Below are 18,582 nucleotides of genomic sequence, written 5' to 3' on the forward strand. Positions count from 1 at the left end.
GATCAATATCTGATCTGATCAGATCTATACTAGCGTCCCCAGCTCCTCGGCCCAGCCCTGCCCAGCCCACCCAAGTGCAGTATCGATCGATCACTGTCACTTACAAAACACTAAACACACATAACTGCAGCATTCGCAGAGTCAGGCCTGATCCCTGCGATCGCTAACAGTTTTTTTGGTAGTGTTTTGATACATTTACTAACAGTCAGGAGCTTTTTTACCTGTGAGTCTCACTAGTGTACCACTAAATTTAGAGCCCAAAATGGCAAATCGAAGGTACACTAATGAAGAGGCCTACACGTTTCTGAGCATGACAGATAGTGAAGAGGAAGTCACTCATCTGTCAGATTCAGGCTCAGAATACGATCCTGTAGACGACAGTGGCTCCATGACAGATAGCTCTGACGACGGAGTTGTGGTCCCTGCCAAGGTCAGGCATACCAGACCCCGAACTTCTTCTGTCGTTGATGTGCAAGAACCGCAGGTCCCTTGTATGGAGCAAAGCAGTACTAGCGCCGCTTTTCCTTCTGGTGAACTGGCAAGCACCAGCGGCCTAGTACACTCTGGTCGTACATCCAGCACTGTAGTAACACAAGGTGAAGTGGTAAGTCCCATAAGTGCAGTTCAAGCTGGTGAGGTGTCAAGCACAAGTAGTGTCCCGCTGCCACCAAGAAGACGAACACGGGCCCTTTGTGCCCATAGTGCCCTTCCTGCTGCATTCGCCAATCCTAATTGGGAACCCACCACTTCTGCAGCACCCGTACTTCCCCCATTCACTGGCCAACCCGGCATTCAGGTGGAAACAGTTGATTTTACGTCACTTGATTTTTATTCGCTGTTTTTCACCGAAGATCTCTATAGATCTATTGTGGACCAAAGCAATTTGGACGCTGGTCATCACATCGCCACTATTCCCCAGTCCTCCCTTGCCAATAATTGGAGACCAGTTACGGTTTCCAAATTTAAGCTCTTTCTGGGCCTTTCCCTCAACATGGGCATAACTAAAAAGAGTGAGTTGCGGTCATATTGGTCCACTGACCCAATTTACCATATGCCCTCCATGACCAGGGCACGATACGAGCAGATCTTGCGGTTCATGCACGTCAATGACAATGAACTCTGTCGTCCTCGTGGAGACCCTGGATACGATCGGCTCTACAAAATTCGGCCCCTCGTAAACCACTTCAGCCAACGTTTTGCAGACTTGTTTACTCCCCATCAAGTTGTGTGCGTTGATATGTCCCTGATTAAGTTTTCTGGCCACTTGTCATTTAAACAGTACCTTCCCAGCAAGCGTGCCAGATACGGGGTCAAGATGCATAAGCTCTGTGACAGGGCCACAGGCTATACATGTAGTTTTATGGTTTACGAGGGAAAAGATAGTCACGTAGAGCCGACAAACTGCCCTGACTACATAGGAAGCGCTGACAAGATTGTGTGGGACTTGGTTTCACCCTTATTCGGAAAGGGGTACCACTTATATGTGGACAATTATTACACGAGCGTGCCACTTTTTAGTCACTTGTTTGATCAGCAGATTGGAGCATGTGGCACCGCGCGACCTAATCGCCGGGGCTTTCCCCAGCGGCTTGTAGATTCCCGTCTTAGGCTGGGGGAGAGAGCCTGCTTGAAGTGTAATAACTTGCTCGCTATGAAGTGGAGGGATAATAAGAATGTTTTCGTTCTTACCTCCCTTCATGCAGACACGACGGTCCAAATTACTACGGCGACTGGTGTTGTGGAGAAACCCCTCTGTATCCACGAATATAACCAAAATATGGGAGGGGTGGACCTCAACGACCAGTTGTTGGCGCCGTACCTAATTGCCCGTAAGGCCAGACGCTGGTACAAGAAAGTGTCTGTTTATTTATTTCAATTGGCTTTGCTGAACGATTATGTGCTATACAGAGCTTCAGGACGGACTGGATCCTTCCTTAAATTCCAGGAAGAGATCGTCAGAGCCCTTCTGTTTCCAGACGGTGCTCCACCTCACCTTCTCCAACCAAATGCAGTAAGCTGGCTGCATGAGAGGCATTTTTTTTATGTCCTCCTGAGTACCCCTACCCAACAAGCCCCCCATAAAAGATGTCGTGTCTGCAGCAAGCGCAGATATAGGCGTGAGACCCGCTATTATTGTCCCTCCTGTCCTGATAATCCTGGTCTTTGCATTGGTGAATGTTTTGAACGCTACCATACACTAGTTGAGTATTAGCGTAGGGTACAGCACTGCACAGACTAGGCACACTTTCACAGGGTCTCCCAAGATGCCATCGCATTTTGAGAGACCCGAACCTGGAACCGGTTACAGTTACAAAAGTTAGTTACAAAAAAAAAAAAAAAAACACACGAAAAAAAAATATATAAAATAAAAAAAAACAAAAATAGTTGTCGTTTTATTATTCTCTCTCTATTGTTCTGCTGTTTTTTACTGTATTCTATTCTGCAATGTTTTATTGTTATTATGTTTTATCATGTTTGCTTTAAAGGTATGCAATTTTTTTATACTTTACTGTTTACTGTGTTTTATTGTTAACCATTTTTTTTGTTTTCAGGTACGCTATTCAGCTGCAGAGCGGATTTATTTATCTTGACAGCAACAGCGTTTGCTCCTACGATACATAAAGCCGTGACTCCAGCGCTGTAGGAGGTGATTTCACCACCATAGTTAAAAAAAAAAGAGCATATATGCCGAAGCATGGGGGCAGCAGGGGCGGAGGAGCGATTTGCTCCTACCTTTTGGGGCGGATGCCCCCATGCTTCGGCATATATAAACGGTGCATGTATGCCCATCATTAGAAGTGGGTGGATGAAGGGAGGTATTCTAATGGTGGGGATACCCACCGATGAATCTCTTTTTTTCGTTCAGCCCACAGGCTGCATGAAAAAAAAGTTTACAATATATGCCCAACAAGGACCAGCAACGTACTGGTATGTTGCTGGATTTTGAGTGATTATACCAGAATGATGCCTGCAGGTTTAGGTATCATTCTTTTCAGCCAGCGGTCGGCTTTCATGTAAAAGCAATCCTAGCTGCTAATTAGCCTCTAGACTGCTTTTACAAGCAGTGGGAGGGAATGCCCCCCCCCCCCCACCGTTTTCCATGTTCTTCTCTGGCTCTCCTGTCCCAACAGGCAACCTGAGAATGCAGCCGGTGATTCAGCCAGCTGACCATAGAGCTGATCAGAGACCAGAATGGCTCCAAACATCTCTATGGCCTAAGAAACCTGAAGCTACAAGCATTTCATGACTTAGATTTCGCCGGATGTAAATAGCACCATTGGGAAATTGGGAAAGCATTTTATCACACCGATCTTGATGTGGTCAGATGCTTTGAGGGCAGCAGAGAGATCTAGGGTCTAATAGACCCCAATTTTTTCAAAAAAAGAGTACCTTTCACTACCTATTGCTATCATAGGGGATATTTACATTCCCTGAGATAACAATAAAAATGATTAAAAAAAAAAAAATGAAAGGAACAGTTTAAATATAAGATAGAAAAGCAAAAACGCAAGCGTCGGTCTGGCGTCAAATGTAAACAGCAATTGCACCATGCATGTGAGGTATCACTGTGAAGGTCAGATCGAGGGCAGTAATTTTAGCAGTAGACCTCCTCTGTAAATCTAAAGTGGTGACCTGTAAAGGCTTTTAAAAATGTATTTAGTTTGTCGCCACTGCACGTTTGTGCGCAATTTTAAAGCATGTCGTGTTTGGTTTCCATGTACTCGGCCTAAGATCATCTTTTTTATTTCATCAAACATTTGGCCAATATAGTGTGTTTTAGTGCATTCAAATTGAAAAAAAAGTGTGTTTTTTCCCAAAAAAAAGCGTTTGAAAAATTGCTGCGCAAATACTGTGTGAAAAAAAAAAAAAAATTAACACCCACCATTTTAATCTGTAGGGCATTTGCTTAAAAAAATATATAATGTTTGGGGGTTCAAAGTAATTTTCTTGCAAAAAAAAAAATAATTTTTTCATGTAAACAAAAAGTGTCAGAAAGCGCTTTGTCTTCAAGTGGTTAGAAGAGTGGGTGATGTGTGACATAAGCTTCTAAATGTTGTGCATAAAATGCCAGGACAGTTCAAACCCCCCCCCCCCCAAATGACTCCATTTTGAAAAGTAGACTCCCCAAGCTATTTGCTGAGAGGCATGTCGAGTTCATGGAATATTTTATATTGTGACACAAGCTGCGGGAAAGAGACACATTTTTTTTTTTTGCAAAGTTGTCACTAAATGATATATTGCTCAAACATGCCGTGGGAATATGTGAAATTACACCCCAAAATACATTCTGTTGCTTCTCCTGAGTACGGGGATACCACATGTGTGAGACTTTTTGGGAGCCTAGCCGCGTACGGGACCCCGTAAACCAAGCACCGCCTTCAGGCTTTCTAAGGGCGTAAATTTTTGATTTCACTCTTCACTGCCTATCACAGTTTCGGAGGCCATGGAATGCCCAGGTGGCACAACCCCCCACCCCCCCCCCCCCCAAATGACCCCATTTTGGAAAGTAAACACCCCAAGCTATTTGCTGAGAGGTATAGTGAGTATTTTGCAGACATCACTTTTTGTCACAAAGTTTTGAAAATTGAAAAAAGAAAAAAAAAATTTTTCTTGTCTTTCTTCATTTTCAAAAACAAATGCGAGCTGCAAAATACTCAGCATGCCTCTCAGCAAATAGCTTGGGGTGTCTACTTACCAAAATCGGGTCATTTGGGGGGGGGGGGGGGGGGTTGTGCTATCTTGGCATTTTATGGCCTTCGAAACTATGATAGGTAGTGAGGAGTGAATCAAAAATGTACGCCCTTAGAAATCCTGAAGGTGGTGATTGGTTTTTGGGGCCCCGTATGCAGCTAGGCTCCCAAAAAGTCCCACACATGTGGTATCCCCATACTCAGGAGAAGCAGCAGAATGTATTTTGGGGTGTAATTTCACATAGCCCATGGCCTATGTGAGCAATATATCATTTAGTGACAACTTTGTGCAAAAAAAAAAAAAAGTTTGTCATTTTCTTGCAACTTGTGGCAAAATATAAAATATTCCATGGACTCAACATGCCTCTCAACAAATAGCTTGGGGTGTCTACTTTCCAAAATGGGGTCATTTGGGGGGGTTTTGTGCCATCTTGGCATTTTATGGCCTTCAAAACTGTAATAGGTAGTGAGGAGTGAAATAAAAAATTTACGCCCTTAGAAATCCTGAAGGCGGTGGTTGGTTTTCGGGGCCCCGTACGCGGCTAGGCTCCCAAAAAGTCCCACACATGTGGTATCCCCATACTCAGGAGAATCAGCTAAATGTATTTTGGGGTGCAATTTCACATATAACCATGGCATGTGTGTGCAATATATCATTTAGGGACAACTTTTAGTAAATTTTTTTTTTTCTTTTATCATTATTCAATCACTTGGGAAAAAAAAAAAATATATATATTTAATGGGCTCAACATGCCTCTTAGCAATTTCCTTGGGGTTTGTACTGCCCTGCCATTTTAGCACCTCAAGAAGTGACATAGGCAGTCATAAACTAAAAGCTGTGTAAATTCCAGAAAATGTACCCTAGTTTGTATACGCTATAAAACTTTTGCGCAAACCAATAAATATACGCTTATTGACATTTTTTTTACCAAAGACATGTGGTTGAATACATTTTGGCCCAAATGTATGACTAAAATTGAGTTTATTGGATTTTTTTTATAACAAAAAGTAGAAAATATCATTTTTAAAAAAAAAAAAATTCGGTCTTTTTCCGTTTATAGCGCAAAAATTATGCTTTTTATTATGCAGCCCCGCGCTGGACGTTGCGGCACGCCAAGCCCCACCCCCTCCATCCTCCTACCGCGCCCCCCCCCCCCCCTCTTTTTAAAAAAAAAAAAAAACAGTTTCCCGCACAAGAGCAGGCCTCGGCGGGATCGGCGTGTGTGTGTGTGTGTGTGGGAAGGGGGGGTGGGGGTGGAGAGGAGGAGAGCAGATGACAAACTACTGTGCTGAGGCGGTGGAAGAACAGAGCGACATCCGCCGATCGTTCTGGGCTTTCCCCTACCTATCTGGGAGAGGGGAAGAGCTTCTGCACAGGTGGGGGGGTGTTTTTAGAAAAAAAAACCCCTGCAATATCTTACCGGAGGCCTGGGACTGCTTAGCCAGAGGAAGCCGGCAGCTTCTGCTGACACAGAGCGGTCTATGGTAAGCATGAACAAGGTACGTGCTCTATACAACCCCAAGTAGTGACTTTAGGCATGACAACATTTGCCTTTAAAGGAGACAGTCCATAAGAAAATTTTAAATTCCTTAGGAATCTTCACTTACCTTATCCCGTCGCAGGGATTCTGTGGTAAAACCAACAGACCCACTCTTCACCCCCCAAGGCGGGCTCTGTTAAAAAACCTTCAAGGACCAGGGCCCCTTTTTATCAGGGGTTCCACTCCCCTGGTCCCGTATAGCACCCCGCCAGGAAGCTTTATGGCTGAAAAAAGCAAAGCACTGGATCCCAGGGTCCAGCTCTCTAAAAAGAGAAGCGTTACAGGCTAAACCTCGTTTCTTCCACCACGAGGCCCGGGTTCCATTCAATTCGGCCTGAAAAGACAATTTGAATGGATCCGGTTGCATAGCTTGCCCCAGCAAAGGAAAATTCCAGTGGAGCTCAGCATAGCACATCTTTACTCGTGACCAACACCTAAGACACTGGCGAAAAAACTGAGGTACTCCCAGTAATGGGAGGGGATATATAGGGAGTGAACTTCCTGTCTTAGGGTGTGCTAGTGTCCATCACCTAAAGGTGACCTATATAACCCACATAGTAACTACTATGGCTCTGTGTCCCGTGTACGATAAAGAAAAGCTTTCAACCTTCTGGTCAGAAACATTCACACTTATCAGTAAAGTTACTAAAACCTTGAAAGGGCCGTCTCCAGAACTCGCCTTGTTAAGCATAGGCATCAACAATATCCTCTATCAATTACGCTATGTGACTGTCCACATACTTCTAGCTGCCAGATTAACCATTACATGTCACTGGAAGTCTACCGACCAGATTCTACTAACCCAAGTAAAATCCCCGGTGCATAATCACGGCTCTTACAAACGTATGTTTGCAGCCTCTGAAGGCCACCTCATCCCCATTAGCGAGCATTGGTCAATATGGCTCGAATGGTATCGACACAACTTTTGATGTATTTCGTACATAGATCAAAGAAATGCTCCCTTTTGTACTTTGTTATCATTGCAAGTGTGTTATGTTTTTTTTCTTTGAATTACACTGTTCTCACACTATAATCAGCTCTAATGGCAACCAATTTCTTTGTTTCTACTATTTTACACCTTGTATGTTTTTATATTTGAAACTCAATAAAATTTTTTTTTTTTTTTAATTTCAACAAAACCACCACACAACCACACACACTTTACTTGTTTTCCTACAATATTCTAAACTAAAATTACATTTTGGCTGGAGTCAGGCTTTAAGACTTTTCCATCTGTACAATTGCTTCAGGTCAGTGATTACGTAAGCAGTGAGCCCAGGATCAGTCCCAGAGATTTTACCTTTAAAAGCATGTCAACTTCCATATTTAAAGCAGCTCTTCACCCCGACACCCTCTACACAAACATCACTCTCTTATTTTTTCATTTGCTTACCTTTCTTTTTTTTTTTTTTTTTTAAACGGTATTAAACCCAAAACCAGAAGTGTATTATATTGCAGCTTACCAATTACACTAATACAGCCATCATATGTAAGAACTGGTAAGCTGCATAATATGTTTGCTTTTGAGTTTATTACTGCTTTAATGTTTAGATGTTTCAGTCCCACTCCCCAAAGCTCGCCACTCACCCAGGCGAATGATATGCACTGTGATCCCTGTGCCTGCTGGGATATACTGTACATGTCACGTATCCCAGGAGGCATAGCCTTTCATTCACAAAAAGAGGGGGTGTACCTAGCGGCACATCATCAGGAGGCTTGCTGGCTGAGCCCAGAAGAGCTGACATCACACAAGAACATGGGAGATGCGAGATCCGAGCGCTGGCAGCAGAGAGAAGGATTTCAGCAGGACAATGCTGGATCTGCTGGGCGGGCGAATACCTGAATTGTGCACAACCCCTGCAACCTCAGGGCACCAGTCCTCAGGAAGGATGTACTGGAAATGTAGCGAGTACAAAGAAGGGCAACAACGTTAATAAAGGGTCTGGAGAATATTAGTTATAAGGAAAGGTTGCGAGCACTGAACTTATTCTCTCTGGAGAAGAGACGCTTGGAGAGGGGATACAATTTCAATTTATAAATACTGTACTGGTGACCCCACAATAGCAATAAAACTTTTTCGTGGAAGGGAGTTGAACAAGACACGTGGCCACTCATTAAAATTAGAAGAAAAGAAGTTTAACCTTAAACTACGTAGAGGGTTCTTTACTGTAAGAGCGGCAAGGATGTGGAATTCCCTTCCACAGGCGGTGGTCTCAGCGGGGAGCATCGATAGTTTCAAAAAACTTTTAGATAAGCACCTGAACGACCACAACATACAGGGATATACAATGTAATACTGACATATAATCACACACATTGGACTTGATGGACTTGTGTCTTTTTTCAACCTCACCTACTATGTAACTATGTAACCCAGTAAGCAGGATTTTTTAAAAAATGGGTAAGGGAGAACAGGGTGAAGATCCGCTTTAGGCTGGGTTCACACTTAAATTCGATGTGGCTCACAGCAGGGGTCCGGTGCGTCCCAGTTCTCCATTTCAGGCCAAAATTTTTGCCTGAATTTGGCACTGCACCCCTGTGCAATCTGCTCCGCAGCCACCCCCGAGATATGTGAACCGGCTCCATTGAGAGCCAGTCACAGTCTCCTGTCATGCAAATTGGATGCAGGGAAACCAGCATCCAACTCGCACTAGTGTGAACCCAGCCTCAAAGTTCCATTCAAACCTTAAAGTGGAGGTCCGCCCAAAAATAAGAAAATAAATAAATAAATAAAAGCCAGCAGCTACACATACTGCAGCTGCTGGCTTTTAATAATATAACACTTACCTGTCCTGGAGTCCAGCAATGTCGGCACTGCAGCCGATGTTTCCATCAGCTGTCGGGTGCTGCTGCCCCCATTGTGGCTAAGGGAAACCAGCAGTGTGGCCTTACAGCTTCACACAGGCAAACCTACTGCTCATGCGCGAGGCCCCGCTCCTCTCTCCTACTGGCCCGGCGACAGGGGGAGGAGGAGGGAGCCCCGCTGTGACGTCATGGGCCGTGGCGCGGACTCCCGGAAGTGGGAACAGGATACCTGTCAAAGACAGGTATCCTGTCCCCCCTCCCCCCGAAAGGTGCCAATTGTGGCATCGGAGGGGGAGAGGAGACAAATGTTTGGAAGTTCCACTTTGGGTGGAACTCCGCTTTAAGTGGTGAGACGTGAAACAACAAGCGAGTGAAAGACAAACTGAGTAGGTTTGGTTTATAAAAAGAAAACAAACAGTTTAGCAGCGCAGTATTTCCAGTACCTGACTGATGAACGGCGAGATGGGCGTCCTTCAGGGCTCATGGCTATTGTAGGTTGGTAGGAACCAAAAGCAAAGTTTTCATCGTTCAATGGATACTCTTTGTCTGTTAAATATAATGCCCCAATTACATTTTAATCTAGTGCATCCTAAAAAAATAAAAAATAGAGGCTTGGCTTACCAGCCATTTTCTGGTACTTAGGATCCAGTTTGAATTCTTTCTTCCCACCAGTTGCAGGCCTCTCCAACAGTTTAGGTGAAGTTCCCCTTCCTAATAGTTCATCCATTTTTAATCGTGCAGGCTTTACAGTAGTGCTGAAAAATTAAAAAGAAAAATCCCTATTTCACTGTATAACACATGGGACAAAGGCAAGGATTATACAAGTAAAGCAGAACTCCGGCCTCTTTTTACCTCCCGATCCCCCATCCTCATTTCTCTTCTATTAAGCCCCATCTGCATTTTTAAAAAATTGCTTTATACATGCTTTTAAAACTGGCCATAGATGTATCATCTTTTTTTGATCAGCCAGCCAAAAAAATATAAATTGATTACCCTATCCACACCCTATTCACGCATCCACACAAATTACTTCCTGCTGCACTGTTGTATACTGACAGTGGGAACTCTTCTGCAGTCAGATTACACCCATCAGTGCTGCAGCCAACTGACTGTAGCACTAATAGAATTGCAATGTTGGAAAATTTTTGTTCAAATGATTGACTTCTCAAGAATTGAAGCAGGCATAGATGGATCAAAATTCTGCCAGTCTCTGCTGAACAGGATGAAATTCAATCCATCTATGGCCAGCTTTATCCTGCAGGCTTCTGGCCAGATTGGTGACATCACAGGCCCTCCCTCTCTGGCTGCGGGTGATAATAAAAGTGGCCCAGGAGTACTGTGAGCCTTGGCTGCATGATGATGCTCCCACAGGGAGTTAATCATGGGCAGCCCGGGCTCACAGGATGTAGGTTGAATGAATTACCTCTCATTTAATACAGAAGAGAACCAGAGGCCAGCTGCTGAGGTGGGAGCAGAGGGCACCTGTAATAGAGAGAGTTGAGCAAAAAATTGTCTTTTTTTTTTTTTTTTACAGGAAGAGGAAGTATTAAAAAACTGAAAGTGGAGGAGTTTAATCTATAACTAAAGGCAAAACTTTAGCTAGATTAGAGAACCCCTGTGTTGGCGGATCCTCCAACACATAGACTAATAAGCCCAAATACACTGGTATTAACATGTAATACACTAAAAATATGGGACAAGATTCACGCACAAAATAGTTGGGATTATAATTTACCCTTGATATATTTGAAGGACAATGAATTTTTTGAACCGGGATGAGGGAGGGAATTGGATAAAAAAAGGGAACGCACAACTGAAAGATATTATTAAGAAGGGCAAAATAATCACTTATCAAGATCTTAAAATGAACACTGATTTAATGACGATAGATGCATGGCGGTACATCCAGCTCACTCAATTTGTCGGAAAACTTCCAAAGCCAGTTAGAGGAGAAGAAGACTATAGGCCGCTGGAGCAACTATGTACGAGAGAAAAATCAAGAAACAATATTTCGCGACTATACAAAATACAATTGCACAGAGAGGGGCTGGATGTTCCGTCTTACATCAAGAAATGGCAAAATGAACTGGGACTACACTGTAACAATCACATGTTAGTAAAAATTTGGAAACTGATACATTGTGTCTCAGTTGATTCTAGGATGACTGAGATAAAATTATAAATGTTTAGCGAGGTGGTATACGACTCCAGATAAGATAAGTAAGTTCTAACCGGACCAGTCAGAGGACTGTTGGAGAGGATGCAAGGTTCCAGGAACTATGGCCCACATATGGTGGGATTGCCCCATAATTAAGGAATACTGGAAAGGAACTATACAGCTAATAAAAGAAATCACTAATAAAGAGAATTCGGATGATCCATGGGCATGTTTGTTCCATGGGACAGCCGAATCAATCAAACAATATAAAACATCCATTGCCCCGATCTTGTTAAAACACAGCTCTAAGTCAGATACCAAAAAATGGCAAGAAAAAGAAGGTCCAAAAATCCGGGACTGGATTTTTTGTGTGAATGACATACATAACATGGAGAGTTTAGACGATAGGGGTATAGAACCAGATGAAGAGCGTGAACGCAAGGATAACTGGGAGAAGTGGCAAGCATTTAAAAAAACATGGAGATACCTTAAGGAGATTACCAGTTAAGTGTAAGAGGGAGAAGAACAGGAACTAGAAAGGAAGAAACCTTTGCCTAGTTTAGTTTGTAAGTTATAAGCGAGGTGAGGGAGGGGGATGGGTGGGTTTGTTTCAAGGGGGGATAAGTATGTGATAATATATTGATTTGTTTTTAGAATACTTGATTATTTTGTATGTAAAAAATTTAAAATAAAGATACAAAAAAAAAAAAAAAAAAAGAAGACTAGAGAACCCCTGTTGGGTTTTTACTGCCGTCTATGCCCCAGTTAGGAAGATTCACCCTCTCTAGTTGTCTTACCATTATCACTGAAAATGAAAGTATGAGAAAACAGAAACATTTGGGTTGTCCCTAGAAAAGTAATAGAGGGGAAATCTCCCGATGGAAACATGTTCTGGTGATCTGGGGGCCCCAATGGATTCCCTTAGTTTGCTGGGATTTCCTCTCACTTCTTGTTTTGGGGCAGGAAGTTATGGTAAATCTCACCAATGAAACACAGATGGCAAAAAAGAAAACAAACTGACTGGGGTATAACCTTCCTTACACTATCCGAAATAATGCCTATAGTTCTACTTTAAGAAATATGTACCAGCATTTATGCGATGTGCTTTAAAAAACAAAAAAAAACAAAACAAAAACCTTATATTAAAACAGAAATACACAAGGATCAATTATCAGCCATGAAAGGCAATTTGATATTCAATATAGAAATACATGTATGTAAGCGTTCCAGTTTTGGATTTACTGATCTGCCAATTTTTTCTGCAGAGTTTAAAAAAGCATGCCCTCAAAACTTCCTAGGAAGAAAAGATGGCATACCTGGTATTTAAGCAGGTGCCCCATAGCAATATGACTATGACAACACAAGCCCCCCTGCGATGTTTTAGGTTATAAAGAACTACAATAATCAAGAAGAGATTTTGTTTTACAATGTAATTATTCTTGTCCTCGGACACATCTCTTCTCCTTTTAATCCAATCCCTCTGCCTTTCTGAAAAATTTGCTCATAAAATATGGTTCAAGACCTCAGATGCAAGCAGTGTTCTTCTAACCGCCTGGCTTTCCTGGACTAAAGCGCTGTTGACATTTAGTGCCAACTCCTGGATTTAATAAGCGCAGAGAATTCGGGAGAATGCTGTTTTTATAAAGTTTGGTCCCCTTTTTTGGTCCCCCATTTTCAATATATGGCCATTTTATAGAAGATAATGGGGGTAATTTACGAAAGGCAAATCCACTTTGCACTACAAGTGCAAACTACAAGTGCAAAGTGCACTTGAAATTGCACCAAAAGTGCACTTGGATGTGCTGTCGCTGTAGATCCGAGGGGGGCATGCAAGGAAAATAAAAAACAGCATTTTAGCTTGCACATGATTGGATAATAAAATCAGCAGAGCTTCCCCTCATTTCAGATGTACCCCTCAGATTTACAGCGACTGCACTTCCAAGTTCACTTTCAGTGCAATTTCAAGTGCACTTTGCACTTGTAGTTTGCACTTGTAGTGCAAAGTGGATTTGCCTTTTGTAAATAACCCCCTATGCCTTATTCTTACTTGTCTACTTTCTGAGAACTTGGTGGTCCATCGCCAAATCCCAAAGCATCCATGATATCATCTCCATCCTCTTCAAAGTTCAGGTCATCCCTTCTTCGAGTCCCTAGGTGTGGTCTGGATTGGGTTCTTGTTGGGCTGACAACTGATGGGTCTGCTTAAAGTCCATTGAAAACATAAGAGAATAGCAAAAAGAAAAAAAAAAAACACCAAAAACTTAAATCATAAGAACTGGATATATACTGATGTGAACAAACATTCCACGTGATCTATTTGCATTATATATTGTAACAAACTTGTCAGTCTTTTGTAGGAACTGGGGGTCTCAGACGCAACCCTTTTACAGTAACATTTACAAGCATAGAGCACCCTAAACCTCCTCACTTTCAGGGTAGGTTATCCTGATTATAGAAAAACTGCTTGGGAGATGGTTCCCATAGAAGTCCATAGGGATCTACTGTTCAGCTATGCCAGGGGAAAGAGGATTTCCGCTAGAGGAGCTATTGGTGATGGGGGTTAGTATGTTTAAAGCCGGCCATAGATGGATTGTATCTCGGCCAGTGCAGCAACGTCTGGCTGAGATTCAATCCAACTATGGGCAGGCTGGTTGTACCCAAGTCAATCCATTGATCGACTTGGGTAAAACCAGGCGGTCAGCTTTTTTACATGCGATTACTGACGGCGGCTATAGTCGTTGGAAGTAATCATTGTGTCCTGCTGGCCGGGAAGCCTCCCCCACCGACAGAACACAAAAGCACTGCGGGAGCGATTCCCCCATCAACTCTAACTCTTGCCTAACAATGAACTTCTCTTTTTTTGCTCCCTCTTGGTCTGTTGTGGGAGAGATGACCTGTCTGACTTATCTGGTATCAATAAAGCTTGTTGCAGAGCAAAGTGCGGCCTATGTGCTTGTATGCCTAAGGCCGGGTTCACAAAAGCTCTGACACTGGGAGCTCATGTCGCATGACGTGTGAAAATTAATGTTTCCCTATGAAAGCCGTTTCAATTGGTCCGACACAAGTCGCTCCGACTTTGAAAATGCTCCCTGCACTACTTTAGTCCGACTTTGATCCTACTTTAGCCCATTGAATATCACTGAAGTCGGATCAAAGTCGGATCGCCGTCTTAACTGATCCGACTTTGGCATGTGACTTGTGCTCTGATGATCTTGAAGGGGAACTCCACACCAAATTTAAAATAAAAACTGGCATGGGTCCCCCTCCAAGAGCATACCAGGCCCTTCGGTCTGGTATTGGTTTTAAGGGGAACCCCCACACCGAAAAAAACTGCGTGGGGGTCTCCACCAAAACCCATACCAAACCCTTATCCAAGCACAGAGCCCGGCAGGTCAGGAGAGAGGGGTAGGGACAAGCGAACGCCCCCCACCTCCTGAACCGTACCAGGCCACATGCCCTCAACATGGGGGGGTGGGTGCTTTGGGGCTGGGCCCCCCCCCACCCCAAAGCACCTTGCCCCTATGTTGATGGGGACAAGGGCCTCTTCCCGACAACCCTGGCCGTTGGTTGTTGGGCTCTGCAGGCGGGGAGCTTATCGGAATCTGCAAACCCCCTTTACCAAGGGGGCCCCCAGATTCCGGCCCCCCACCCTAAGTGAATGAGTATGGGGTACATTGTACCCCTACCCATTCACCTAAAAAAAAAAAAAAAAGTCAAAAATAAAACACATTACACATATTTTTAAAGTAATTTATTAAGGCAGCTCTGGCATCTTTTAGCCATACTCAGCCGAACCCAGCCATCCCATCCATACCCAGCCATACCCAGTCGTACCCAACCATCCCAATCCGTACTCGGCCATACTCAATCATGCTCAGTCATCCCATCCATACTCATCCATCCCCATCCACGGCTCATCCATCCCCATTCATGCTCATCCATGCCACATCAGTTATTATCCATGCCACTACAGTGCCTCACAAAAGTGTAATAGATAGTCAAATTAGATTTGAAACTTATGCCCCTAGAACACCTGACGGTGCTCCCTGCATGTTGGGCCTCTCTATGTGTTCACACTGTGGAAATGTCTCCCACATGTGGTATCGCCATACTCAGGAGGAGCAGGAGAATCTATTTTGGGGTGTAATTTTTGGTATGTACATGTTATGTGTTAGAAACATTGTGTAAATATAAAACATAAAACACTGTGTAAATGGACAACACTGTGTAAAAATAAATGCATTTTCATTTTCTTTACACATTTTCCAAAAACTTGTAGAAAAAAAAATGACATGTTCAAAAGACTCATTATGCCTCAAAGATTATACATTGGGGTGTTTCCTTTCCAAAATGGGGTGATTTTTGGAGCATTTCCATTGTCCTGGTTCTCCAGGGCCTTAAAAAGTGCAAGAGGTCATCAAGAAATTATATGTGTAATTTATGCTCCAAGAATGCCTGATGGCGCTCCCTGCATATTGGGCCTCTGTATATGGTCACACTGTGTAAAAGTCTCACACATGTGGTATCGCCATACTCAGGAGGAATAGTAGAATGTGGTTTGGGGTGTAATTTGTGCTATGCATATGCTGTGTGTGAGAAATAACCTGGTAATATAACAATTTTGTGGAAAAAAAAAAATCTTGATTTAGCAAAGAACTGTGGGAAAAAACTACAACTTCAAAAAACTCACTATGCCTCTAACTAAATACCTTGGAATGTCTACTTTCCAAAAAGGGGTCATTTGGGGGGTATTTGTACTTTCCTGACTTGTTAGGGTCTCAAGAAATGAGATAGGCCGTCAGTGCATCAGGTGTGATCAATTTTCAGAGATTGGAAACTTTCACACAGACCAAATAATATACACAGATTTGGGTTATTTTTACCAAAGATATGTAGCAGTATACATTTTGGCCAAAATATATGAAGAAAAATTACTAATTTGCAAAATTTTATAACGAAAAATGACGAAAATTGCATTTTTTTTTTTACAGAATTTTCATTTTTTTTCTATTATAGCGCAAAAAATAAAAAAAACCCAGCGGTGATTAAATTACCACCAAAAGGAAGCTCCATTTGTGTGAAAAATAGGACAAAAATTTCATATAGGTACAGCGTTGCATGACTGAGTAATTGTCATTCAAAATGTGAGAGCACCGAAGCTGAAAATTGGTCTGGTTAGGAAGGGGGTTTAAAGGGGTTGTAAAGGTAAAAGTTTTCACCTTAATGCATTCTATGCATTAAGGTGAAAAAACAACCGACAATACCGCCCCCCCCAGCCCCCCCGTTTTACTTACCTGACCCCTCGAAAATGTCCCGCACTCGCTCCCGACATCCTCTTCGCCGCTCATCCTGGTCGTTGATTGGCTAGAGAGGATGGATTGATAGCAGCGCAGCCATTGGCTCGCGCTGCTGTCAATCACATCCAATGACGCGGCGCGCTGGGGCCGAGTGATACAGTGAGTGGGGCTATGGCCGCGGGCTGTATCACGGGAGCGCGCCCGCAAGCACTCAACACCATGCGAGGGAGCTCGCATAAAGGTGTTGAGTCCTTGCAGGGGGGAGCCGAGACAGCCGCCGAGGGACCCCAGAAGACCAGGTTCATGGCCACTCAAAACGAGCTGCACAGTGGAGGTAAGTATAACATGTTTGTTATTTAAAAAAAAAAAAATAAGTGCCCAGTGACAGAATATCAACCAAAAATCCAGAAAAATCACATGATACCAATGTGATAAAATTTAGTTGCAGTTCAGTGACTAAAATAAGTATTTGATCCCCTACCAACCAACAATAATTCTGTCACCCACAGACTGGCAACAGCATGTGCTCATGTTGTACACAGATTAGTCCTGTGAATTTACGAAGTTGTTCCCAACGACGACTCATTACGTGTGTAAAAGACACCTGTCCACAGAATCTTTCTTCCATTTAAACTCCACCATCATGGGTAAGACCAAAGAACTGTCAAAAGACGTCAGGGACAAAATTGTAGAACTGCACAAGGCTGGAATAGGCTACAATACCATGAGCAAGAAGAAGCTTGGTGAGAAGGAGACAACTGTTGGAGCGAATATTCTCCAGAGGAACAAAAATAATAATAATAATGTACAAAAATAGCCATCAATCGCCTCATGGGGTAAGAATGATCATGAGAAAAGTGAGGGATTGGCCCAGAACTACACAGGAGGAGCTTGTGAATGATCTCAAGGCAGTTGAGACCACAGTCACCAAACAAACCATTGGTAACACAATACGCTGCCATGGATTGAAATCCTGCAGAGCCCGCAAGGTCTTCTTCCTCAAGAAGGCACATGTACAGGCCCGTCTGAAGTTTGCGAATGAACACCTAAATGATTTAGAGAAGGATTGGGAGAAAGTGCTGTGGTCAGATGAGACCAAAATTATAGACCCTTAATTTCTTTGTAATTGGGAAAACTTACAAAATCTGCAGGAGATCAAATTATTTTTCTCCACTGTATCTGTATTAACGGCTTTATTTCCTAGGTTTAGATATAAAGAAAAGTCATTCTTTTATACGGTCATCTTGCATTTTCCATGGGTTACCACAGAGGCAGAATAATAGGAAATTGTTTCTATGCATATGACATGCAACAGACAGATAGAAAAGGTTTCTTAAACAGGGTTTGGTGGTTCCTCTGCTATAATTTTATTCCTGCAGATTACTTACCATTGGTCTTTGCTGATACAGGTTCTGATATTACTGGGGGAGATTCCGACTTGGCACTAGTAGCTTTTGACTTCTTAGGAAGACTAGCATCTTCATCAGGCAGAAGACCTTCAAGTGGGTCATCTAGGAGAAAGAAAGAAAGAAAGAAAGAAAGAAAGAAAGAAAGAAAGAAAGAAAGAAAGAAAGAAAGAAAGAAAGAAAGAAAGAAAGAAAGAAAGAAAGAAAGAAAGAAAGAAAGAAAGAAAGAAAGAAAGAAAGAAAGAAAGAAAGAAAGAAAGAAAGAAAGAAAGAAAGAAAGAAAGAACAGAATGAAAGAAAGAAAGAACAGAATGACTGAGTGAAAATAAATTATATGAACCCACAAAAAACAGTGATAGAATTTTCACCATATCAATTAAAGAGTTTAGCACATCATCACTGTGGTTTGCACGGTCAAAAAAAAAGTCTGCATGTGTCACATTAGGTATTATGTATTATTGAACTACTCTGCTTTTCTGTATAAGGTCTCAAGTTAGGAATTGTTTTATAATTAAGACTCATAATTCTATGATCTTTAAAATTACATCTATAACTTATAAATTTAAAAGATATCAACTGTTTAACAGTTTTTCTCACAATAAAATGTGCAAATCTCTTGGTTTTGGGACTAGGATTTCAGAACTGCTTTTGATGTAGCCCCACATTGTTTCTTCACGACGATGC

The 18,582-nt window shown here is 42.6% G+C and overlaps 1 protein-coding gene across 1 annotated transcript in view; it reads right to left on the minus strand.

Moving 5' to 3' along the window:
* Positions 1-18,582, minus strand: part of FBF1 (Fas binding factor 1) — a gene marked incomplete in the record, with an annotated part of 244,589 nt that overhangs the window by 140,380 nt on the left and 85,627 nt on the right. Inside the window, 4 exon segments of the mRNA XM_073606133.1 lie at positions 9,481-9,583; positions 9,659-9,792; positions 13,243-13,396; positions 17,881-18,003. Of these exon segments, the coding sequence (XP_073462234.1) occupies positions 9,481-9,583; positions 9,659-9,792; positions 13,243-13,396; positions 17,881-18,003 (514 nt within the window).

This window comes from Aquarana catesbeiana, linkage group LG12, assembly GCF_042186555.1.
Source record: "Aquarana catesbeiana isolate 2022-GZ linkage group LG12, ASM4218655v1, whole genome shotgun sequence".
NCBI classification, from domain to species: Eukaryota; Metazoa; Chordata; class Amphibia; order Anura; family Ranidae; genus Aquarana; species Aquarana catesbeiana.